The sequence below is a fragment of the Heterobasidion irregulare genome, assembly GCF_000320585.1.
Source record: "Heterobasidion irregulare TC 32-1 unplaced genomic scaffold scaffold_01, whole genome shotgun sequence".
In the NCBI taxonomy this organism is placed as follows: Eukaryota; Fungi; Basidiomycota; class Agaricomycetes; order Russulales; family Bondarzewiaceae; genus Heterobasidion; species Heterobasidion irregulare.
The window spans coordinates 1,903,160-1,925,963 of record NW_009258197.1 but is presented as its reverse complement, the minus strand read 5'-3'; the positions used below and the strand labels follow the sequence as shown (position 1 = coordinate 1,925,963).

At 49.6% G+C, this 22,804-nt stretch overlaps 13 protein-coding genes across 13 annotated transcripts; 4 read left to right on the top strand and 9 right to left on the bottom strand.

Moving 5' to 3' along the window:
- Positions 1–126: 126 nt before the first annotated feature.
- Positions 127–1,652, bottom strand: HETIRDRAFT_306271 (uncharacterized protein; the record flags this gene model as incomplete). Its single annotated transcript, XM_009542809.1, has 5 exons — positions 127–551; positions 605–942; positions 998–1,194; positions 1,254–1,382; positions 1,434–1,652. 5 exons carry the CDS (start codon positions 1,650–1,652, stop codon positions 127–129), a joined length of 1,308 nt encoding a protein of 435 aa, XP_009541104.1.
- Positions 1,653–1,940: 288 nt separating this feature from the next.
- HETIRDRAFT_59173 (Esterase/lipase/thioesterase) lies at positions 1,941–3,331 on the top strand (the record flags this gene model as incomplete). Its single annotated transcript, XM_009542102.1, has 5 exons — positions 1,941–2,217; positions 2,281–2,340; positions 2,389–2,551; positions 2,606–3,021; positions 3,140–3,331. The coding sequence occupies 5 exons, from the start codon at positions 1,941–1,943 to the stop codon at positions 3,211–3,213; spliced, it is 990 nt and encodes a 329-aa protein (XP_009540397.1). The 3' UTR covers positions 3,214–3,331.
- On the bottom strand, positions 3,330–3,887 carry HETIRDRAFT_99559 (uncharacterized protein; the record flags this gene model as incomplete). Its single annotated transcript, XM_009542808.1, has 4 exons — positions 3,330–3,425; positions 3,480–3,608; positions 3,672–3,769; positions 3,830–3,887. 4 exons carry the CDS (start codon positions 3,885–3,887, stop codon positions 3,330–3,332), a joined length of 381 nt encoding a protein of 126 aa, XP_009541103.1.
- A 464-nt stretch (positions 3,888–4,351) lies between these two features.
- HETIRDRAFT_40642 (major facilitator superfamily) lies at positions 4,352–6,819 on the top strand (the record flags this gene model as incomplete). Its single annotated transcript, XM_009542016.1, has 16 exons — positions 4,352–4,539; positions 4,594–4,657; positions 4,710–4,733; positions 4,787–4,813; positions 4,872–4,885; positions 4,957–5,062; positions 5,177–5,245; positions 5,304–5,376; positions 5,496–5,585; positions 5,633–5,676; positions 5,733–6,076; positions 6,129–6,237; positions 6,290–6,377; positions 6,443–6,532; positions 6,582–6,618; positions 6,687–6,819. The coding sequence occupies 16 exons, from the start codon at positions 4,352–4,354 to the stop codon at positions 6,817–6,819; spliced, it is 1,500 nt and encodes a 499-aa protein (XP_009540311.1).
- Positions 6,820–7,117: 298 nt separating this feature from the next.
- HETIRDRAFT_166699 (uncharacterized protein) lies at positions 7,118–7,318 on the bottom strand (the record flags this gene model as incomplete). The annotated part of the gene is made up of 1 exon (XM_009542807.1): positions 7,118–7,318. The coding sequence occupies one exon, from the start codon at positions 7,316–7,318 to the stop codon at positions 7,118–7,120; it is 201 nt and encodes a 66-aa protein (XP_009541102.1).
- Positions 7,319–7,403: 85 nt separating this feature from the next.
- On the bottom strand, positions 7,404–9,364 carry HETIRDRAFT_99556 (uncharacterized protein; the record flags this gene model as incomplete). Its single annotated transcript, XM_009542806.1, has 11 exons — positions 7,404–7,538; positions 7,596–7,701; positions 7,757–7,828; positions 7,883–7,967; positions 8,025–8,097; positions 8,152–8,221; positions 8,282–8,419; positions 8,471–8,518; positions 8,571–8,705; positions 8,758–8,970; positions 9,024–9,364. 11 exons carry the CDS (start codon positions 9,362–9,364, stop codon positions 7,404–7,406), a joined length of 1,416 nt encoding a protein of 471 aa, XP_009541101.1.
- A 2,174-nt stretch (positions 9,365–11,538) lies between these two features.
- On the bottom strand, positions 11,539–12,544 carry HETIRDRAFT_306071 (uncharacterized protein; the record flags this gene model as incomplete). Its single annotated transcript, XM_009542805.1, has 5 exons — positions 11,539–11,650; positions 11,703–11,990; positions 12,046–12,208; positions 12,270–12,419; positions 12,490–12,544. The coding sequence occupies 5 exons, from the start codon at positions 12,542–12,544 to the stop codon at positions 11,539–11,541; spliced, it is 768 nt and encodes a 255-aa protein (XP_009541100.1).
- A 270-nt stretch (positions 12,545–12,814) lies between these two features.
- Positions 12,815–14,086, top strand: HETIRDRAFT_456869 (uncharacterized protein; the record flags this gene model as incomplete). Its single annotated transcript, XM_009542804.1, has 7 exons — positions 12,815–12,968; positions 13,028–13,269; positions 13,325–13,361; positions 13,413–13,529; positions 13,583–13,676; positions 13,729–13,919; positions 13,977–14,086. The coding sequence occupies exons 2-7, from the start codon at positions 13,033–13,035 to the stop codon at positions 14,084–14,086; spliced, it is 786 nt and encodes a 261-aa protein (XP_009541099.1). The 5' UTR covers positions 12,815–12,968; positions 13,028–13,032.
- Positions 14,087–14,128: 42 nt separating this feature from the next.
- HETIRDRAFT_437768 (uncharacterized protein) lies at positions 14,129–15,044 on the bottom strand. Its single transcript, XM_009542803.1, has 5 exons — positions 14,861–15,044; positions 14,731–14,813; positions 14,545–14,650; positions 14,449–14,482; positions 14,129–14,395 (listed from the first exon to the last, which is right to left on the bottom strand). The coding sequence occupies exons 1-5, from the start codon at positions 14,957–14,959 to the stop codon at positions 14,181–14,183; spliced, it is 537 nt and encodes a 178-aa protein (XP_009541098.1). The 5' UTR covers positions 14,960–15,044; the 3' UTR covers positions 14,129–14,180.
- A 180-nt stretch (positions 15,045–15,224) lies between these two features.
- Positions 15,225–16,721, bottom strand: HETIRDRAFT_377946 (uncharacterized protein). The gene is made up of 6 exons (XM_009542802.1): positions 16,574–16,721; positions 16,254–16,518; positions 15,815–16,197; positions 15,570–15,759; positions 15,402–15,508; positions 15,225–15,344 (listed from the first exon to the last, which is right to left on the bottom strand). Exons 1-6 carry the CDS (start codon positions 16,710–16,712, stop codon positions 15,331–15,333), a joined length of 1,098 nt encoding a protein of 365 aa, XP_009541097.1. The 5' UTR covers positions 16,713–16,721; the 3' UTR covers positions 15,225–15,330.
- A 618-nt stretch (positions 16,722–17,339) lies between these two features.
- On the top strand, positions 17,340–19,519 carry HETIRDRAFT_469000 (uncharacterized protein; the record flags this gene model as incomplete). Its single annotated transcript, XM_009542801.1, has 5 exons — positions 17,340–17,474; positions 17,534–18,641; positions 18,694–18,903; positions 18,957–19,025; positions 19,113–19,519. 5 exons carry the CDS (start codon positions 17,340–17,342, stop codon positions 19,124–19,126), a joined length of 1,536 nt encoding a protein of 511 aa, XP_009541096.1. The 3' UTR covers positions 19,127–19,519.
- Positions 19,434–20,617, bottom strand: HETIRDRAFT_456866 (uncharacterized protein; the record flags this gene model as incomplete). The annotated part of the gene is made up of 3 exons (XM_009542800.1): positions 19,434–19,717; positions 19,775–19,835; positions 19,896–20,617. 3 exons carry the CDS (start codon positions 20,615–20,617, stop codon positions 19,481–19,483), a joined length of 1,020 nt encoding a protein of 339 aa, XP_009541095.1. The 3' UTR covers positions 19,434–19,480.
- A 938-nt stretch (positions 20,618–21,555) lies between these two features.
- HETIRDRAFT_447745 (uncharacterized protein) lies at positions 21,556–22,798 on the bottom strand (the record flags this gene model as incomplete). Its single annotated transcript, XM_009542799.1, has 6 exons — positions 21,556–22,029; positions 22,090–22,242; positions 22,305–22,394; positions 22,454–22,567; positions 22,624–22,653; positions 22,715–22,798. The coding sequence occupies 6 exons, from the start codon at positions 22,796–22,798 to the stop codon at positions 21,556–21,558; spliced, it is 945 nt and encodes a 314-aa protein (XP_009541094.1).
- Between the last annotated feature and the right edge of the window lie 6 nt (positions 22,799–22,804).

The following is a 22,804-nucleotide window of genomic DNA, read 5'->3' as shown; positions in this document are numbered from 1 at the left end:
ATGCCTTATTTAACCATCCGGTGCAACGGGCCGGCCTCTGACCATCTTTCTTCTCTTGCGCGAGCCTTGGACGAAAAAAAGCCTTCAACTTCTTGTTTTTTTTCCTCTAGGATCAGTGCACAGGCTTCACCAGCCTTTCATTGGAACCCACACATCTACTACCTCGTCTCCGCCTCCCTCTAGATCAGAATCCACAACATAATACCAGGGATATGCAGCTGCAATCAGACACGCATGCTGTCCAATAATTTGCACCACACTTCCGATGTCCAACACATCACCGGGGCTACCGGTTGTTCGCGTCAAAATGCCGTGCTCCTGGGATACCCTGCCCAATTGCCACGACTTTCCAATGACATCTCCATATCCGCCGCTTGGCCCAGTGTCTTTGCTCATGGCAATGGCCCCGGCATCGCAAAGGGCTTCGTCAGAGCCGTTAGGGCCTCGTCTAGGATAATATGATATCACGGTTGCCAGGACACGTTGCGCAATTTGTTGAGGGTCAATGAGGTTTGTGTGTAGTTGCTGTAGGTCAAGCATGGGATAGTTGCCTGGTACGCCGTCATTGTTAGCTATATTTTGTCAATCTCAACGGTTCTCTTACCTGCGTGCAACTCTAGCGTGCCATGTAGAAGAGACGAGAGTCTAGCTCTTGTTTCTGCCGATGCGCTGTGAGCGGTAGGAGTTGAGCCAACCGAGAGGACGAAGGCTTCCCGATTTCCTCCTCCTTGAGACCGAGAAATCAATGAATTGGCGATTTCGGCCGCCTTGTTCACAGCCTCGACTTCGGAGGAGAGAAAGGACGATGCCTCCGTCAACGATGTCGATGCGTACGCGTTACCAGCGTGGCAGTAGAATCCATACACGGAAATCGCTTGAGATGCGAACAGTGTTGTTAACAGCGACTCAAATTCTGGTGTTGTGGTTGATACTCCAGCTCGGCTAGTTCGCTATCATGACTGACCAACAACATTTGGTAGCAAGGTCACAAACATACCTTTGTCCACCATCCACTTTGACGAAGACTGACCATTTTCGGGGAATATTTCTAGATCCTTCGAATGCCTCAAGTGCCTCAACCTGTCTCGGGTGATCAACGAGGAGGCGAACCACTCCACCGTACGGAGACACCTCGTCCCACAATTCTGAGAGGTCCTTTAGTTTGTTGATCGCGACAGGCAGACCATACAGAATCTAGATGTCACAAAGTCTCAGTTTCGACTAGTCATCAAGAACGGACAGCGACAACGGACATCCTTCACTGTTCCATCCGCCACCAACCGAGCTTTTACGACTTGCCAAGCTTCCATCATTGTCGATACGACCACAGCATCTGTCTTAGCTACGCTTGAAATCAACTGCAACCTAGTTCCTTCCGCAGTCTAAATCCATCATCAGCATTTCTACGCCCTACGATCTTCAAACATGAGGACCTTGTGTGTTTTCAGATGTGCTCTGAAGCTCGCTCCCCATTGCTCAGCATTCGCATGCATCCTAGCGCAGTTTTTCGCGAAAACGGCCCTATCGATGACGAATGCTGGCGTTCTCAATGCTTCGAGCGGCTTGCCTACGAACTCCTTCGCAAGGGCATCCTTGCTTGACAATTCGAGGAAATTGTGCGGTGTTGTTGTCTGCGTTGGTAAGGTGGTCATGTTTCCGTGGTAGAAGATTGGCTTGGAGGCAAGAAGATTGGCAAAGTGCTATCGCGGGATCTTGGGTTGGATTTCAGCAGGTCTCATGAGCTGCTTCATTTCCTTTTGTTTGTCCTGTCGCCGCGGCGAGCGGCCCGTACGAGCCCGTATTCCCAGGTATTCCCTCAGGCCAAAGGGTACCCGATCTTGCCGCCGGTATGTCGTTCCTCGATAATTTAATCGCTCTCAAAAACCACGGGTTGCGGGAGACACATTTCGCCGTGGTATCGTCCGGTCTATCATCCCGCCATGGCGCAACATTTTCCACTTCATCCTGACATACTTCCTCGCCTCGATCCCGAGTATGTCGCATTTCACAACGAACATCTTATCACGATAGTACAACCCCATGAGCGTCCTTGGGACCCTGCGATACGTAATGGGCCTGCTGTTCCTGGGGGATCTTTACCTTTGAAAGTCGGGAGCACGAAGGATTATTCTTTGAGCCAATGCGGTGTCCGTATTTTTACTCCCGAGGGCGAGGTGCCCAGTGCGGGATGGCCTGTCTTCATTTTTTTCCACGGAGGTGCGAATTTCCTTTCTTCGTGATACTTCTGGTCGAGATTCTGACCATGGGAGGTACACACAGGCGGCTGGACTTTAGGAAATATTAACTCAGAGAATGCATTCTCAACAAGAATGTGCAAACGTAGGTACCTATATATTCTTTCGTGTGCTTTGGTTCATTTGCTTCCAGATGCGAAATGCGTAGTGGTATCTGTTGATTATCGCCTAGCTCCTGAAAACCCGTATCCTGCAGCTGTGGAAGACGCTGTGGAATCCTTGGAATGGGTGCGGAAAGATGGAAAGACCGTGTTGGGAATTAATCCCGAGCAAATCGCTGTCGGGGGTTCTTCAAGGTGAGCTCTGTCATCGAGTCAGTGTCATATTTACATTCTCATTGTTTCGTGAAGTGGCGGGAATCTCGCGGCGATCCTTGCACATAAAGCTGCTCTTTCGACGCCTCCTATCCCCCTTGTCTTTCAGCTCCTTGTCGTACCTGTAACAGACAATACCGCCACGGAAGACGGCAAAGCCCAGCCATCCTGGGCTGAGAACAAGAATACGGCATGGTTATCGCCTGCGAGGATGACTTGGTTCAAGAATAACTACCTGCCCAACAAGGAGGACTGGTCGAAATGGGATGCTTCGCCGCTGTTTGCGCCCCATGAGCTTTTTCAAAAATCACCCCCTGCCTGGATTGGAGTTGCCCAGCTGGATGTGCTGAGAGACGAAGGGATCGCGTATGGCGAGAAGCTCAAGGAGAATGGTGTTGAGGTTGAGCTAGCAATTTACAAGGGTGCTCCTCACCCGATCATGGCTATGGATGGTATGTCTCTTTCCTTGTTACAGTTGCCGTACTTATGGTGCTTTTTTTCGTGTGCGCGATCATCAGGGTGAGTCATACACTCTAATCTATCGAATACTGTTGAGATCTTTTTTTCGCAGGGTATTATCAATTGGAAAGCAATTGGTTTCAGACGCGGCAGTAGCATTGGCAAAGGCTTTCGGTACAGCGTAGCTCAAACGAAACGTTGAACAAGAATACTTATGGGAAACAATGCACTGAAATTTCATGCTATGTTATATCTGAGGTTGTACAAAGATACATTTCGTTTCACCACGACTTATGGCCATTCATGCAGCTGCAATTGCTTCGATCTCAACATCAACACCCCCAGGTAACTTAGCAGCCTGGATGCACGTCCGTGCCGGCTTCGGAGTTGGTAACAGCTGAGAGGATCATCAGCACACTGATCAAGAACGTTCATAAACACAGACACCTACCTTCTCGTAGACCTCGTTCATGGCAGAGAAGTTGTCCATATCTTTGAGGTAAACGTTGACCTTCACGACCTTCTCCCAGGAAGAGCCAGCAGCCTTCAGCACGTTACCCAAGTTAGCAATGCACTGCGCCTAGATGCATGTCAGGATATTTTGTTCAGTCGGAAGACATTGAACATAATCAATCATAATAACCGTGTGCTCCTCGATTCCTCCTGCAACTAATTTGCCATCTGCACCCACTGGTGTCTGACCACTCAAGAAGATGAGTCCAGGAACTTTCGTAGCATGGGCTGTCGAAACGTTCAGTCCAGAGGTCCGTTAAGCCCTTGGAAGCAGCATGGGATACTCACAGAGAATATGAGAGTAGGATGGGTTCTCAGGTGCGTTGATTTTCTCCACGGTGGACATGGTGGACGGTGTTGTGGAAGATGTGGGAGCCTTCCATCGATGTACTTCGCGGCCCACGTGAGCATGCGTGACATGTTATCTGGACACATGAAACGCCTGTTTCAGCTCGCCGGGGCGATGAGGGTAAGTCTGCTGTTCCTTTCCATTCCGAACAATGTGCAACTAGTCAGGATATTGCATACATATTATCGCAGAAATCAAACATTCTTTGCTCAACCGTTTCACCGTCGCTGCCGGACCAAATCTCGTCTGCAGAAAGCGAGGTTATCATCATTAAGCGCTATGATGCCCGTCTCTGATATCTTGCACTGGGACCTGGCTTCTTTTCTGACCTGCTGATACCCTATCTCCATTGACCTTGACAGACTATGACGCATCTGGCTTCGACAATTATGGTATTGTTTATATAGTTCTAGGAACTTGGACGGCCACAAGTAACCGTTCTCACCCCTTCGTCTTCGTCGATGAATCAACTGAGCGCCCAGACCGTGAATCAAGTTTCGGAGGTCGATGAAAGCGTACCCGAGAAAGCAGGGTCTTTGAAGACAAACGATGCTGTGAGTATACGCGGAGTTGCTGAAGTTCCTCGAGATGAGGAACTTCGGTTGCTTCGCAAGTTCGACTGGCTCCTTCTACCACCGCTCACTTTCATGTATGTATATGCCATGATCTCTGGTACTTGATGTTGACGCGGCTATCTGGACAGGTACCTTTGCAATGCGTTGGATAAGGGAAATGTTGGAAACGCGAAGACAGACGGATGGGATAAAGTCGATTTTCGCCCTTCCTGAGTATAGTGTTGTCGTTGACTCTTGATTACAGGACACTCATTTGACGGGTGACCAAGTAAGGTTTTATGATTTTCTCCTCGCAGCACATTCTCAGCCACGTCTGTGAAGTACTACCTTTTGGTCATGATCTTCTACGTAAGCTTATTGAATGTTCCTGGCAATACATACTCACTCACTTGAAATTACTGGATAGGTACCCTTCTGCTTGTAAGCAGGCGACCTGCCTTCTTGCGTGAAGTACAATTCGACCGCACTTAATCCCTATCTTATTTATTCAGATTTGGCACACCGATTAGTATCTTCATCAAGAGATTCTCCGCCGCTCGAGTCTTGCCCATCATGATGATTGGTTTTGTATGTAATCTATCCCCTATTCTATTGCATGTGGATGATCCATTTATCTCTACTAGGGCACCATGTATGACACTCACGTTTACTTCCCCTATGCGCTTGTACTTAGTCGCCGCGGTCAGGGCATTATGCACGGCTGCTGCGAAGAATTTCTCGCAAATCTTTGCTATCAGATTCTTTCTAGGCATATTCGAATCAGCAATGCTTCCTGGAGTGGTATGTTTTCTTCACTTCGACATGCCGAAGTTTTAATTTGACTGTTTGCTTCATTCAGGTTTTCTACTTATCTACGTTTTACAAGCGAAACGAGCTCGCCTCCCGAGTGGGCCTCTTCTATGGTACGATAGGTATCCTTACAATTCCAAGCTGCAAAAAATTACATCAGATTTTCTAGCTGCTGCTTCTATCGCTGGGGCGTTCTCTGGTAAGTACCATGCCTGAAGAATCGATGTACATCTCCATGAAGTAAGGCTGCCATCAGGTCTTCTCGCTTTTGGAGTGTTTCATATCCATGATCCGAAATATCACTCTTGGCAATTCTTGTTTTGGGTGGAAGGTACGCCTCGAGGTACTTCGGATATATGGTGACCTGAACCACAACAGGAGGGGCAACGGTCATTTTTGCGGTCTTCGCCCTCCTTTGGCTGGTGAATTCCATCTATACCGAGTAATACTATCTGCTTATCATCCCAATAACCCACAGCCGCGGTCTCCCACCACATGGTGGTTCCTCACGGAACGTGAAAAAGAAATCGCTGCCATTCGAATCCTCTCCGACTCATCTACTGCCGTGAATGAAAAACTGAACATTCGCGATGCCTTTCGCCCTTTCAAGGATTGGCACTATTGGATTTGGGCGTTTATCAGCCTAGCGCTCGGTGTCCCTCTCGCAAGTGTTAACAACTTCCTGCCACAGATTGTCGCAAGCTTAGGATACAGCACCGTCAAGACCAATTTATATACTATCGCTCCGAACATCGTGGGCACCGTCGCCCTTCTCGTCCTGACCTTCTCTTCTGACCATTTCCGTGAACGGTCCATCCACATGTAAAAGCCACACAACATTCCGTATGCGATAGGATGTCTAATCTGGCCATAGATGCATCCCATTAGCGACGGCTTTGACGGGCTTTATCATATTAGGCTGTATCGACCCTACCGAAAGGAAGGCAGTAGCATATTTTGCGTGCTTTCTACTCACTATGGGTGTTCGTAATTGATTCACCGTTTTCATCCTGGACCATCTCACGTTCTATTCAGGCTTTTGCACCTTCTGTGCTCGTTGCATCGTGGTACGCCAATAATACGCCCAGTGAGAACCGCCGGGCTGTTGTTGCAGCAGTCATGGGTATATACATTTCAATGTTCCTTTGATTTGAAGTGATACTGAAGGCTTGTTGTTCGGCATACAAGTCGCCATAGCGAACGCTGCTGGTCTCATATCTACGAATGTCTTTCGTGCAAAGGATGAGCCGAAATACGTCCCTGCGCTTATCACATCTGGTATGCACTCCGTTATTGACCTGATGCAGAGTTGACGTACTTTGTCTAGCTGTGTTCGGTGCGTTTTGTCTGGTCCTTGTGGCAAGGTTAGCATCTCTCTTAGCAGAAGGAATCAAATTTCAAATAATATATTCTAATAAATCGATCATGACAGCATGGGTGTGTATATGCGATGGGAGAATAGGAGAAAAAACAGGGAGCAAGGTGTCAGTATCACGGCGGCTGATGTCTCCACCCAGGCTCTGGGTGAGGGCCACCAGTCGCCTTCTTTCCGGTGGATGTACTAATATACTCGCTATGAACATGGCTTCGTTGAAGTTTGACTTCGTTGACATTTATGACTAGAGACAATTACTTGTCTTGATTACGGCCAGTCTACAAAAAGATTGGTGAATGAATACCTAGAGGTATCAAGGTAGCCCCAAGATGTTCGTGATTACGAGACTGTCGCATGCGATCGACGGCTACTGTATGGTGCACAATATGATGTGACGAGTCTGCAAGCAAGAATCAACCGTGGACCTTAGTCCCAACAAGGCATTTTGAACCATACTAGAACATCACTCTTTCGATAGCGACGCTGATCTATTGCAGAAAAAGAGTAACTGAGAGAAAGAACAGGTCTTTGATATTTGAAAGTAACGACAGAACCTGCCTCTGCGCATCTGTTTTGTCCGCCACTAGCAGGCTGAGGGTTTGCACAGCATAAAATACTGATACTGCATGAAAAATCAACCTAAAAAACTGATTACAAGCCATATTCGTCGGTTCTTTTTCTGTTTGCATGATTTTAGAAATTTAGTAGGATGCACTTCAGGAAAAACCTGGAAATTGCAACACCCCAAGGGTGACTATCCTGAACCGGCTTAAATCATTGGTAAGCTTGCATGATCGCGTCCGAGACGAAAGCAGCCGACACCGGTTTTCCACCAAACCAGCGACCATTCAGTCCTTGGACAGCTTGGCGAGCTGCATCGACCGTGCCGAACTTGAGATAAATCTCTCCCTGTAAAATAGCCGTCGCACATTAGGACACAAAGAAAATCAATAGATAAATCATTACCTGTGACTCTTTCACGACCTTGATACGGTCTACGGGGCCATACTTTTCTTCACATTCGCCTTTAACATCGTCAGCAAGGTCCTTGTCCCAATCCCGTTCGGTTTCCCTAAAGGACAATAAGGAAAAGCACAACAAATTATTTGAAAGTGCAAAAAGCGTACTCTTCAGGATCGAACATGTTCTTGAGCAGGACCGACTTGGATTCCATAGCTTGCGGAATGTTGGGTTTCATGCTAATATGGACGTCAGCGTCGTCAAGGATTGATAAAACGATTGACAACCCTTACATCGGTTCCTGTTTGTCTCGAGCAGGTTCAATCCTGGCAAGTTTCTGCATCAGCGCCTGACGAGATGCTGCATTCAAATTACCGCCTAAGGTGTTCAAAACAATGAGATAAGCTGAAGACAAATTTTCATGATCATGCATACCGCCAGCTTCATCTAAGGAATCCTGCTGAGTGTATCTTGTAGTTCCCTTCTCATGCACCGTATTGACCCGTAACTAAATGATATGAGTTTCAAAAGGCTAAGTGCAAGACGATTTTGCAATACTGACTGTACGACCCGCGAGCTCGAAGCCTTCCATCTGGTCCAAAGCCATTTTCGCGTCTTCGCTCTTCTTGTACCTGTAAACAACGCAAGGGGTGAAACCCGAATACTTGTAATATCAATAGCCAATCACTCACTGGACAAATGCATAGCCTTTGCTTCGACCAGTCATGGGATCCCTGTGAAGATCGACAAATTCAAGTTCTCCAAATGGTTCAAACACCTGCTTAATATCGCTTTCGGTGAGATTGAAATGCAGGGAACCGACGTATAATCTTGAGAAGTCTTAAAATTGGTCAACTTGAGAACAACAACGTAGAACGTACTGCATGGCCCCGTGCGGCGCACTGACACCAGGTGGAAGGTTGAGGTTCCTAAATGTCTCATAGGTCAGTACAATACTACATCCAAAAGTGTCATACAGACCCGTCTCCTGGATGAAGTCTGTTCCTTTCAGATTCAGTTAACTGGACCATGATAGGGAGGCCCATAACCACCGTTCCACTTAGTGCGAGAGCCTTCTCAACCAGATCAATGGCACGGAATTCAACGTAACCAATACTATTGAGATGATCAGGCGACATTGTTCATAGTTCATAAGATGAACTCTTACCCTTTTGATCGCCTAGACAATCTGTCTGTCACAATCCTCGCATCAAGGACTGTGCCCTCACCCAATTTATCCTCAAAGAAGTATCCGAGATCACGGGCAGTAAGACGTGCGGCAAGCTGAGATACGAAGACAGAACGAGCTTCCGAATCGTCCTCCTTTGGCTCCTCATTCATAGGGTCATCAGGTGGAAGATCGTAAGTTGGAGAAGGTCTTCTGGGATGAAGATATTTAGTGACCATTCTATGAGCCAGACAGACGATGCGCACTTCATGGGTGGCGGTGGCGGTGGCGGTGACCTTCGAGGTCTACGGCGGTCATCATTGCGGCGGTCATCACGACGATCAAGCTCTCTGTCTCTTTCGCGACCTGCCCTGTACCTCGGTGGGTCGTCAAATTCGTCGCGTGGGTCGCGGGGCAATCGAGGTGGCCTATCGTGCGAATGTCCTCTGTCTGATCCTCTGCGAGGACTATCTCGCAGGGGAAGAGGAGGCGCGGGTAGACCTGCGGATGTAGGTGGATGTGGTAGAGCCTCCGCGTCTATAATGTTGTCGCTACGCTTTTTCTTCGCGCGTTCATCATGATCGCGGGACTCGACAGAGTCATTCATTTCTTCGTCGCGCTTGCGGCGTCGCCCATCTTTGTCTTCGCGGTCGCGGTGACTGTGGCGACTTTCTCCTCTGTCACGATGACGTTTGTCTTTTTCCTTGTCTCGGTCCCGCTCTCTCTCTCTAGGTCCATCTCGGTGGGACCTATCACGAGAACGACTTCGCCGTTCCCGCAAGCTCCTGTCATGGCTGCGACTTCTCTTGCGACGGTCTTCATGATCACGTTCCTTACGTCTCCGATCCCTATCCCTTGAAGGTGACCTATGCGACCGTCTGGTGTGGAGAGTATCAGAAGAATGGTCCCTTGAGCGAGTCCTATTCAAAGTCAACAACATGATGCAGAGAAGAGATGTGTACATACGACCTATGATCCGATGGGTTTTCTACGGTGAGCTTTCCAGCCTCTGACATGTTCAAAAGATGAACCGAGCAATGCAAATGGCGAGAGTTTTCAGGACAAAGTCTGTCGGCGGCTGCAATGTGCAACAGAGCCTACCAGAGCGACCCCGTGAAAATATCTGACGTAATACATGTGGCTGCTGGTGACTTCCAAAACTTCTCGCAAGTGGCAGCTTTTGCCTGTTAGAGATTTTCTGAACAAACGTATGTCATTGCTCTTGGATCTACTTCTGCACAGTAATGGCTGTATGCTTAATAGGCATCGACCAATCCGTATTTGACGACCAATTGAAACCTTAGTTGTCATCGTTGTCGGTCTCGTCTCAATCATGTATCGTCTGACAGTCTCAATATGTAGCAGACTACACATACAATCTGCCCACCTCTCGAGCCCCTGTTATCTCAACTAATCCTTCCCAGTGACACAGAACTCCGAGGTAAACCGGCCTCTCCTGACACGAAGCCCTTTGCATCTTGCATAGTATTCTTGCTCGAATAATCTCCTTGTCCATGTCAGCTATCGACTCTTTTCCAGCTCGAGCTTATATGTTCGGTCTCCGTGACCATGGTGTCGGAGAACAGAGGGCATTGCACCAATTGGCCCTTGCTTTTCAGAGTTTGACTATTGCAACAGAGTCTCCAAAGCGCTTCATGACTGCTCGGGACACTCACCTCTCAACTGAACACATGCAATTTACAAGCCCGCCGTGGACATTTTCTGGAGACCTGGAAGGTTCAGGACGTTGTACCCTTATCGACGAGGATATGCTTTCTATTGAGAATGATCGGATCCAAGGAGCCGTGGACACCATGGCATCATTCGTAGATCATCTTGACCATCGTCTTCCTCCCGCCCTTGAATCTATCTCAACGCCACCCCCCGCAGAGTTCTCTCTCTCCGGTTACCCTTCTCGTATCGACGTCGAAAGGCTCGCAGCCCCCGATACAATCACAGACTGCCAGTCTACGCCGGACCCTTTCCGCTCAATAACAGGATTACCCACTAGGAGCAATTCGTTCACATACACCCTCCCGTGCATCGAGATCTCTCCTTTGCCTATTACGGAGCCCAGATCTCCGTATTACTTATCGGTCCTGTCTGGTTCTTCTCGCTCGTCCGTCTCCGAGTTACATGTTCCGATCATCTCTACAAGAGTCGCACAAGAGGATCACCAACATTCAGCTCATCCTTGTGAAGGGCAGTTCAATGCGACTGGGAGAGACAAAACCTTTGTCGCACGACCCTTCATGCTCCCCCCCTTTTCTCTGCCTCCATTTAGGTCGTAAGACTGCATACTTTTATCCAAGATGTTCACGCTTTGTTATGTCACAAGGCTTGTCTGATCTCAATTCTCAATGGTCTGGAAATCTGCTTTACGTGTCACACTTATAAGCCTACAAGAGAAAATGGTATAACATGATTGGGTCTTCTCGTCGAGATCTCTATGAAAGTCCAAGCCTTGCTCTTACACGCTTCTCGCCTTGGCCCAGCTCGCTCTCCTCCGATCGTTTGTACAGCACGTTCAAAGGGTTCTCATCGCCTTCCTTCTCCAAGTCATCTTCAATCGCCGTGAACTCCTTCTGGAATTTACCGTTCAGGACCTATCATACAGAATGAGTTAGCGAGCTGTGGAAATGTATATCTCACATTAGAAACGGACCTGGTTATACAAGATTTCTTTGAAATGTGCCCGGATGGCTGAACCATCGAGCTTCAAAGCACCGTTGAGCTGACCAAATTGGGACACTGATGAATGGTGCTTCAACTGCAAAATGATCAATGAGCTTCCTGCAAATAACTTTGGCGTGTTGATGGCCTCAGTACCTGCGTGATGAACCCCTCCTCTGCAGCTGCTTCAAAGATCTCCGCGGGTTCTTTGGACATCCACCTACACGACGGTCGTTATCACTCGTCACGAATCAGAAAAACCAAAGCCATACATTTCATAAACCAGGGCCTCGTCAGAGCATCCTGCTTCCTTCAAGACGCTGTACGCTTCTCTGAAGAGCATTATGATGTTCGGCCAGAGACCTTGCTCAGCGAACAAGTCCATGGCGGTCTCTTCACGAACAGACGATGCGATCGCGCCTGTCTTGGTAGCACCAATGGCGCGAGACAGTGCCAGCGCAACTTCCAGGCCTTTACCTGTACCATCCTGCTCCACAGAGACAAAGCAGGGGAAGCCTCGACCTTTCTGGTATAGTGTGCGTACGGAAGAGCCAATCATCCTGTATGCGATAAGTGAGTGAGTGCACGTTCATAGGAGCTACAATAAATAAAAACCTCGGGGCGACCATAGTGATGTCCTGAGTTGGTCTGAAATGGAGCAATTTGTAGAAGACATTGTACCCGCTAGCGACAACGATTGCAACTGAATCCTTGAGCTTTGGTGCAACGGCATTGAACACGCGAGGTTGAACCTGATCAGGGATGAGAAGGAAAAGGACTGGATCGCAGTTCGAGGTCAGTATTGGTGCGTTTAAATAGATGGTTGTTCGAATGCTTACCGTCTGCAACCTCGCCCGCTTTGTTGAAGTCGTGTTCGACTATGAAGCCCTTTGACTTCGCATCTTCAGCGTAGTGATCTTCTCGGTTGGCGATGATGATTCGCTCATTAGGAATGCCAGAATCTCTCAAATTCTGCGCTGAGCTGCACCCTGGTTCCCAAACCTGAGAGAAACATGCTCATGAGCACCTGTACAGTCTGTAAGGACGTGCCGAGCTCACCCGAAAAAGACGATAGTCTTGTCCTTGAGGACACCGAGGTCTGCGTCAGAGTCATAATATCTACCGCAAGTCGCGTTTGTCAAGCTTTCTGTTCCGCGTCAATATCTAAATGCAGCGCTCATATCTTAGCCATAGTCAGTTTAGTGAGTAGAAACGGAGTGGAAGTTAGGGTATATTTTGGCTCACCAGGAGTATTAAGTACCAAACCAGCAGACACTAGACGGATAATGGCGGATGCCTTGTCCCGCTGCTTTCGAGTCCCTGTGACGGTTAGTGGGAAGCGATCCCGGCCCGGATGACCGCTAGACTATCTCTTGGGATACTCGTGACACTGCTCCTCTACTCTCACCTACTTCGATGTCTGGGCAGACCTGCAACGACCTTCACGACACCGGACGTTGGATTCCGATCGGTATGTAAAACTGAGCAGAAATCCGCACCATGGAAGGTCGCGCGGTCCACTTGCAGACTATTTGGAGGTACTTTTATTCAGCCCCTCCTGAAACGAAACATCCCTCAGCGTCCTTTACCGTTCAAGTATACATGTCGCTGCTATCCGGACGCGTAGTTTGCATAACAGGCTCTTCGCGCGGCATCGGACGAGGATGTGCTATCGAATGTGCGAAGCACGGCGCGACCGGCCTGATCTTGCATTACTTTGGAGACGCGGAGACGACGGCGGAAATCCTGTCTTTGTCTCAGGAAATATCTACCAAGTACTCTGGTGCAAAAGTCCAGGTCGTTCCAGGCGACATCGGAGACCCTGTGACGTCGAAGAATGTATGCATGATGTGCGGATGTAATCTGCCTCTGATGTTGACGCTTTGCTTTTCAGGTCGTAGAGGAGGGCGTCAAAGCTTTTGGACGCATCGGTAGGGCCGCCAACATTCCCAAGACAACATATCACTAACGTTGCTTCGCAGACGTACTCGTCAGCAACGCAGGCATATGTCCCTTTTCAGACTTTCTCACCATGCCTCTTGATACCTGGCACCGTACACGGCAAGTGAACTTGGATGGTTCATTTTATATCACTCAAGGTCACTTGCACTGTCATTCAACAACAATGCACAGATGTGCTAACTCTTCGCAGCCGTTGCGAATCAGATGAAAGACCAAGTACCACAGGGTGGCTCCATCATCGGAATCTCGTCGATTTCAGCCCTCGTAGGAGGCGGACAACAAGTGTGGGTCGATACATCTACCCAGACCAGCTTTCGTTTCTCACAATGTGAATAGGCACTATACTCCCACCAAGGCAGGCATCCTGTCTTTGATGCAAAGTACCGCAGTGGCCTTGGGGAAGTACAACATTCGTGCGAACGCTATCCTCCCCGGCACTATTGCCACCGATATCAATAAGGAAGATCTGTCCGATGTCGTGAAGCGGGAAGGCATGGTCAATAGGACCGTTCTCGGAAGACTTGGAAGTAAGTACATGATTCACACGCCGCGTGCAAACTTGCTGAGCCACCGTATCCACAAAGATCCTGACGACATTGCCGGACCTGTCGTATTTCTGGCGAGCGATCTGGCGAAATATGTCACTGGCGCATCCCTGCTTGTTGACGGTGGGCTATTTGTGAACCTCCAGTGATCATGCCTTTCCGTTCGATTTTTCGCTGATACTGTCATACCTGTACGATACGAAGCATTTTTGAAAGAATGTCATAAACTCAGCCGTCTGCGGACTATTTCTTTGTGCTGTCACCTCCCCACAACGGCTCTAGCACCTGTCCCTCAACAGAGATCGGCACTGCATCGATGACTACGCATGCCCAACGGGCACATGTGCTACTTGGGTTTCTCCAACCATGAATCGTTCCTCTCTGTATGACGACGTCTCCTGGGTTCTTCAAGTGTGTCTCGGCGCCGTCATCCAAAATCAATACCAGCTCGCCTTGTACTAGGGCGCGAACTTGATTAAAGTGTCCACGAGAGATGGCGAGGAAAACATACTTAGGATGTTATAGTCCACGGAGCTGCTCCTATGCTGCAGGTCGCATCGGAAAGTCCGGCATTAGCTGACGATCGCTGCACGCAATTGAGGCTCACCATCGGAACGACTTCCCCAGGGCCAAGATCTGTAAAGCGGAAGTTCGTGCCGTGGGGCATCACGAGTCCCAACATTCCGGGGACCTCCCGCGTTGCGCCATCGACCCTGCAATTCGATTTAGATCAGATCGACTTCGGGCCGACGCGGTTCAGAGGACATGGATGTGTCAATGAATGCTTGCGTACTCGACGTTATTGTCGTTCGTGGGAGTCGCGTCTGTCGTCCATAACCCTCCCGTGCGGATGGTCGTTTGGCCTGGTAATATTGGCTTATAGGGCATGAGCATGAGTATGGTCAGTCATGTAAAAAACGCACTGTAGAAGGAATAATGATGTCGCTCTTGACAACGGCAGCGCCAGAGACATGCGCTGTGACAATACGGCGTAAACCTGGTAGTGAACTCTCTGCAGACATGTAGAAAGAGTAATGGGAGAGGTTTAGAGAGTATGCACAGGTGTGCGATATGGTTTTTTTGGAGGACTTTCAATGTAAGTTATCTAAGGTGGGTTGATCGATTGAGGCTAGGATCGGAATTCACAGAACCTGCCAGCATATACGTAAGGTTATTCTGCGATGTCTCGCAGATTCCTGTTCGAGCAATTGAACTTACGCATCACCATAAGCTTCAAGTCAATATGGTGATTTGCCAAGCATTCTGTGGCAGGTCGAGACCGGAGATGTTGTGATGATACGGTGATAATTCAAGTGGGATGGTGTACATAGCAAAAACCCAGAAAATGGCAGCGACGACTGACAGTCCTCTCATGCAGACTAACGCATCCATGCTATGAGGCCGTGTCTAGGATCAAAAGAGGGAAGGTTAGGCGCTGATGATGACACACGCGCAGGGACGTACAGTAATAGTACTCGTCGATCAGGGGCATCCAATCCTTCAAGAGACCACCAAATAGATTCAGGAAAGGGATTTTTGCAGTGCCATCTGCAAATGTCGAAAGCTTGGGCCTGCAACACAGCCAAGCACGTTAAAATTGAAAGAGTAATCCATTAATTAAGGTGTTCTTACCTAGTCCAGTTCTCCCACACGGAGCCTCGCAAGAGGTACCAGAATAGATCTCTATCCCGGCGGGAGTATTCTTGCCGCTCGAGAGCTGAGGAATTGGACGGGATACGACGAAGATGCCGAGAGACGAGCTCAATAGCAAGGGATGTAAACAAGGGACGATTTGTGCGTCGATCGTTGGAGAGTAATATTGCTATCGTGAGGTAATGTCTCAGCAGAAATCACAAGAGTGAGTGCGTGAGGCGCACCGTAAACAAGAGGTCGTATAATATAAAGACCTTCGGCCAGCCAGTCTTTTGGCGAAACCAGAGGTTTGACAAGAGAGGTTGGTGTTTTCACGGAAGAGGTGGTCAGTGCTTTCGAAAGTATATAGTCCTCTACGGACGAAGTCTGCTTCGTTGTAGGGGGCGGTGATGAAGCAAGGAGCGGATGAGGAAGTAGTGGTACGTGATTGTTCCTGAGATGTTCAGGTGTGCCTGGGGGCGAGGGAGGAGATGAGGAAGCCACGAGGGTGGGCGACGAAGTGGTAGATACTGATGGGAGATTGGCGGGATCGAGGTCTCTTTCGGGGATAGGGGGCGAGAGGCAAGGACGGCGCGTGGTTCGGAGAAGAATTAGACGAAGGATAGCCCTACAGTCGTATATTTTGTGAGACCCAAGCATCGAACGAGACAGAAAAATACGCACTTGACCGCTTCCAGCACGATGATGCCTCTCCACCGGCCTTTGGCGGAGACCCTCCTGCGCAAGCCCATTTCGATCAGAAGCTCGACGAATCTTGTAAGCTCAAGCACCCTAGCTATCCACCGGTACCGGAGGTTGTCGGTCCATGCTCGTGTGTAGCGCGTATGCAACGAAGGTGGTATGAGAGGTCTTTGTTTGGGGTCCGCATCTATTATCTTCGCTAACAAGGTGTCGTGATATAGGCTCAGACTATTGAGCAAGGCCGATACTGTGTAATTCGGTTCATCCAGTCAAAACATGAGAAAGGAGGTGTCTAAACTCACAAGCTTCAGAGGCCAGCTCCGCATCCTTGAATCTTCCGGGGAGAAGCCATGTGATCGAACGCAAGGTAGACTCGACCGAAGATATTGTAGACACGTTGTTGATTAAAAAAGACTCATAACGAGCGAGGGCAGACGACATTGAAAGCGAGACAATGGACCGAGGCGAACTAGGCTGAGCCCAAGCTGCAGACGCGAGTGTGGGGAACCTCTTACAACGTGATAACCACCGTCCGGTCTATACCTGGCCGACTGTCCCACGCTCTCCTGCACACTCACCAGTACTGGCCTCCCTACTGCAGAAACCTATACCATCACAGGTTGCTGAAAGAGCGATAAATCTCAACCGTTTGGCACAACCTACTTTGGCGTATAATGATTTATTGCTGTACCACACTGGCCCTGGGATGGTCAATATGCGAAACTTGTTGAATGATCAAACCGCTTGAACATGAAAACAATCACGTATGGTCGATGCAGGCAACTTGCTGTGAACTTACACGACGAAAGGCGGTCGCTATAAGGGCATACTGAGCGTACTTATGCCCGAGAAAATACAATAGTTCACAAGCCGTATTCCACCTGTGCACGTGTAAAAATTACATACAAACGGGATGCAAACAAAGTGCATCGTGTACATGTTTGGCATCTTCAGCGAGGAAACAATGCGTGAGCCATCAGATTCTTGCAAGCCGGCCTTCGCTCATATTAAGACCCCTCCCCTCTACTGCAGTCCACATCCCCTCATCTCCTCTGTCGACAGGCGTTCATGGCATCCATACCAGATCAGCCTTTGGATTACTATCAGCCGAGCCCCGTCAGAGGCCAGCTAGAGCCCCCCGACCCTAGGACGAAGTCAGGAACGCGATGGCTTCAGTGCACAGACACTCCAGGCGAACTGCGGGTGCGACATTCGCCCCGATGTTCCATACATACTTATCAATCTATATAATCACCTGGCAGGCTTTGCTTCCTCCCAAGACCGCTCAAATGTATGCTCAGTTGCTGAAAGCAGAGAACATTGAACTTTCAAGAGGCCGTGGTGCAACTTGGAAGCGCATCATCGAAATCCGACATCTGAAGGATCGAATGATTCGGAAATGCCAACGTATTTCCCGTGTCTCTGCCCCAGCACCTCCGGGCACCCCTTTCCGTGATCTCTACGCCCCAAATGAATTCCGCTTGAAGGAAATGGAGAAGTGGTTGAAGATGGAGGGTTTCAGTGTCAGCACCGCCGAGGGCAATGCGAAGTATACGACAGAGACCATCCGGGCGAGGTCCCATTCACCTCATTCCACTCATTCGTCATCCACACATGTGCAACTTGCACAAGTCCATGCGCCCACTACCCGCTCCAGCCGTCAAGGGCAAGTCAGCCGCTCCTCGGTATCGCAACGAATATCGACAAGAGCCGGCGTGACCGTAAGGAAGCGCTCCTCGGCATCTTCTCAGAGCACAGTGCAATCTCCTTCCCCAGCACACTCGCGCACATCGTCAGGAACGCAGAATCATAGGCATGGGGAATACCAAGGTCCAAGTTCTTCCGCTCGCGCAGCCCATCTCTCTCCCGTTGTCGAAGAGGGCTCGACGATCACCTCGTCCCGTCTCACTAATCCACACGATCTAAGTATCGAGCAACGTGTCGAGGAACCCCCGACCCGTCCAGATGTTATATCCCCCGATCCACTTCCTCGCCTTTATCATCCACCGAGCACCAACTTGCAGACCGCACCAGTCGACATGCCCCACCCAGTCACTGAGATGCCCATTCCACGACCGGTACCGCCGCCAGAACCTCACATGGCCTATGAGGGGTCAGAATTCAGCTCTATTCCTCCAAGTCTTCCCCCTAAAGGACACTACGAACCAGCCTCTTATGCAGAATTTCAGGACGCCCTGAATGAGGGGCCCTCGCGGCCTACTTTACCCCGTAGACGTAGCAGTCTTAAGCAGTCGGATGGACGCATGGGCAGCGGAGTTTCCCAGAAGGTCGTGTCATGGGCTATGGATCGCGACTGGTCTGACCACATGTCCAAGTACGATCAAATTCTGTATGCTACAGAAATTGCAGGTAAGTGTCCTTCGCACTTATTCATGCGCAGATGGGCCAAGATAATATGCAGGCAATGCTTGGGATGACGCGAGGAATGCATTTCAGAAGGAAATCGCAAGCATCCGAGTCTTGCGCGAGAATATTACAACTGCGCTTTCACGCCTCCAACTAGAGACGGAGAAGTTGCAAGCAGAGGAAAGTACGCTCCGTGCTCAAGAAGAGAAATTGGTCGTCAGCTTTGAAAACCTGCAGCAGAAGGGAAGTAATTATAAGGATACAGGTCAGCCTCTCGTATCATTCTCTTGGAGATGATGCTCAGCATACTCAAAGCAGTGCATGCCGTGCTAGAAGAGACCAAGCGCGTCGTCATGGCCGCTGACACTAAGAGAGATGAAAACCTCAGTTGAGCATCTCATGCTATCTCATGCCACTACAACGACGCTCTCGTCTTACACGACCTTTTCCAATACCCTTGTTACGTTCATGTAGACCCTCCTCAATGAGCACGCTTGCGCCAGATATTTCGTAGACATACACAACTTCACAATTCAAGCTCCAGGCCCAAATGTTGATTGGGAATCCGGCTTTACAAAGATTTCATTGGGAGCACCGGTGAACCTGGATCCATGATCATGCAGATCACAGGTCTTGAATCGACGAGTGCCCGGACAACGAAACCATATGGAATATATAGGTAACTTGTGTGACGCTCGACTACAGACTTTTAGGTGGCTTCACGCTCCTTCGCTATCGATACATTTATGGCAGTCGGCTCAAGCTCTTTCTTGCATTCATACAATGTTGCTGTTAAAACGTTGAATACTTGTGCATTAGATCACCACTGGCAATGCAAAACTCTAGTGTGACAGCAATCCGCCTATCACGGTGCCAATCGCAATGCCAACAGATGGATAATACGATCCCGATGATCCGTCACCAAGCGAATTCCCGCTCTGCATGAGCACAACGGCCAACAAGCAGGCCTCGAGCATGCCAGCAGTAACGAGCGCCTCTTGGAAGACCTCGAGTTCGGTTACACCAGTTGGGTCACGCCAAATGGCGATGTGGTGTCCGGGTCTGTCCGATGGCTCAAGCTGAAGCACGAGAGTAATCAATACACGAGATGCTGATGCTGATGCTTTCAAACGTACATAGACGGTCTGTTCGCGGGTGATCCAATCGTAATGTTTGCCCTCGTGGACGAACGTCCGTCTGTGATAGCCGTGTTATTATCCAATAAGGAGCATATAAGTCAAGGATAAAACAACGCACGACGTCTTGTCGTCTTTCTTGAGAGGTAGCCACTCCTTGATCTTGATCTTCTTCCCCCGAAATTCCATCACAGGACTCGAGTGGTCCCAGTCGACAAGGGCAATGACAGCACCGTCTGCCGCGCGGAAGGAGGTGGCCTTCTTGTTTGGCGTGCTCACATGGAATGGCGACTTGCCCCACGGGTCGTTAACCTGAGAATTCAAAATGGTCGCGTTGGTGCCGGAGAACTTGAACACGACCGAGTGCCGCTTTTCGGACTGAGGCTGCTGTAGGTAAGCGGGTTGCTGCTGAGATGAAGGAGCAGAATGAGCCTGGAGAGGAGCGCTGTTATAAGATTGGGGAGGGGGTGCGGCATTGTAGCCTTGGGGAAGGGGTGCCGTGCTGTAGCCTTGGGGAGGGGGCGCTGAGCCATAGCCTTGAGGAGGAGAGAGTGCCGTGCCGTAGCTTTGAGGGGGTGCGCCATAGCCCTGAGGGGGTGCGCCATACTGATTCTGAGAATAAGGGGATTGCTGGTAGCCTGGGGGAAGTTGTTGATAAGGGACATCCTGCGAGTATGGAGCGCTCTGCGTGTATGAGGCACCTTGAGGGTATTGTGAGGGTGCATTCGGCTGATATTGCCCGTATTGCTGCTGAGGCTGCTGGTAACCACCGTATCCAGGGTTGGGAGGGGGACTGGCATACTGGGAAGGCCAGCCATCCTTTTTCTCTGCGTAATTCGACATGGTGTAGAGATAGAGAGTGATCAAGAGGACAAGAATGAGACAATTGAAAACTTGTCTACTGACCTCTTTATAAGACAGCGCAATCCTGTGCAGCCAGGCAATCACAGGCCCCGATCATGATATTGTCGCCAGAGGGCTCGTTGTAATCAACTTGATGAGAAACCGCTCGTGATGCGACCATGATCAAGGCCTCCACCCCAGCTGGTTTCACGGCGTATGATTTCGCATCATGTCATGGAGAGCTCACCATCAGTCCGTTGAGAGTGACCGCATCGGTCTCGGAGATAGTCAGTTAATTGTGTCAAAAATGACTTATGGGCAGCAGCAAAGCACCTCCAGGTCTCTTTAGACTCCCTTGGAGCATCTCGTTGGCCATCATGTCGAGTCATGTCGATGCCATATAACAATCCGCTATCGACTGAGTAGCTGCTGATCATAGCGTTTCGTCGCTCCATGCTAGTTGATATTTGTTATCAGAAGGATGATGGGAGCAAGAGTCAAGATGATCTCTAGTGTTGTCTTGACCGCATTGGCGATGGCAACAACGTCGCAAATCAATACACAATGTCATAAATTATCAAATTCAGTATGGTGAACTCTTGTCATTACCAATTTGTAGAACATGATACGCGCAGCACAAGACAAAAGCTGTTGGAGCAGTCTTTGTTGGAGTGGGTTAAATTTTATTTCCAACATTATTGACGTACTAGTCTCTGCGGCAACGCTCTTGGAAATTTACCAAATATTTGGATTTTCTCGATATTAATCGAAACGCATCCACCGATGGGTACATACACAAGAGCAAGGACACGTCGATATTGCGCGCGCAACCAGTAGCAGATGACAGAGAGACGAGGCGAAAGCGAAGAGGAGTGGTATCTGTAGGAGGGTATCATACAATATGGAGGAGTTACAACACGGTGCAGGAGAGCATTTGACTAGAGGAGTCCACCAGCGACGCCCTCGACAGTTGAAACAACCGGAGCAACGACAGGCGCTGCGACGCCCTCGACAGTGGAGACAACCCCGCCGACTGTATCAGTGAGAGCGCCACGGCGCAGAAGACCACTGGCAACACCCTCAACGGTGGAGACAACGGGCTCAATAATAGGTGTAGCGATACCCTCAACAGTCGAAACAACGCCGCCAATGGTATCGGTGATGGCATCGCGAGAAAGGAGACCATCTGCAACGCCATCAACGGTCGATACGACGGGGTTCACGATTGGCGAAGTAATGCCATCGGCAGTGCTAACGACATCACCGACAATGTCAGTGACTACGTCGCGGCGGAGGATACCCCCGACCACACTTTCAACGGTCGATACAACCGGTGTCGCAATTCCATCGACAGTGCTGACAACACCACCAATAGTGTCAGTGACCGCATCACGGCGGAGCCCACCGACGACCTTTTAGGTATATGTTGCGTCAGTGCGATCAATATACCACCGGTGTAGGAAAGAACATACGGGTGCGACAGCGCCCTCGACGGTGCTCACAACGGGACCAGCCAGTTGTTCGACAGTGTTCACGGCACCACCAACGACGGTGGGAAGTGGGCCGTCACGGCGCAAAACGCCACCAACAACGCCACCTACGACACCCTCCACAGTGCTCACAATCTACGAAAGTTCAATGCCGTCGAGGTCAGCTAGCCAGCCCGCTTCAAGGTTTTGATACTCACGGGTTGTGCAACACCCTCAACGGTCTTCACGACATTGCCAAGTGTGTTGGTGACACCATCAAGTTGACGGCGAAGGAGGGCATCTACAATCTGATAGAAGGCGACATGGACATGTATGTCATTGATGTAGAATTGAGGGATACACCCACAGGAGCCACAGCGCCCTCGACAGTAGAGACAACAGGAGCGGCAATGCCCTCAACCGTTTTGACCACGCCAGAGATAGGGTCTGTGATCACAGACGTAGTGCTATCCCTTGTGGACTATAATGCATCCTAATCAATATACCTTCCCAAGGCGGCGGTCAGAGATAACTTACGATAGACCCAACCTTCTTTGCGACGATGCCCTGTATATCGTCACCCGGTCAGGCCTGTCAAGAGTAAGCGATGGGCGACATAGATACTCACCAAGTTAGCGGGCATTGGCAAAGCTGAAACGTGCACAGAGAGCGCGACAAGAACGAGAGCGGTGAACGTGCGGGAGAAGATCATTTTTGA

Excerpts from the sequence above, each read along its gene's own strand:
- HETIRDRAFT_437768 (XM_009542803.1), bottom strand. The coding sequence starts at position 14,959 with ATGTCTGCAGAGAGTTCACTACCAGGTTTACGCCGTATTGTCACAGCG. Across the intron at positions 14,483-14,544 it reads CTGGGGAAGTCGTTCCGATG|CATAGGAGCAGCTCCGTGGA; the intron begins GTGAGCCTCAAT and ends TGCGACCTGCAG. Across the intron at positions 14,396-14,448 it reads CGTGGACTATAACATCCTAA|TACAAGGCGAGCTGGTATTG; the intron begins GTATGTTTTCCT and ends TTCGCGCCCTAG.
- HETIRDRAFT_377946 (XM_009542802.1), bottom strand. The coding sequence starts at position 16,712 with ATGTCGTCTGCCCTCGCTCGTTATGAGTCTTTTTTAATCAACAACGTG. Across the intron at positions 16,198-16,253 it reads ATCGTGCTGGAAGCGGTCAA|GGCTATCCTTCGTCTAATTC; the intron begins GTGCGTATTTTT and ends ATACGACTGTAG. Across the intron at positions 15,760-15,814 it reads TATACGACCTCTTGTTTACG|CAATATTACTCTCCAACGAT; the intron begins GTGCGCCTCACG and ends ACCTCACGATAG.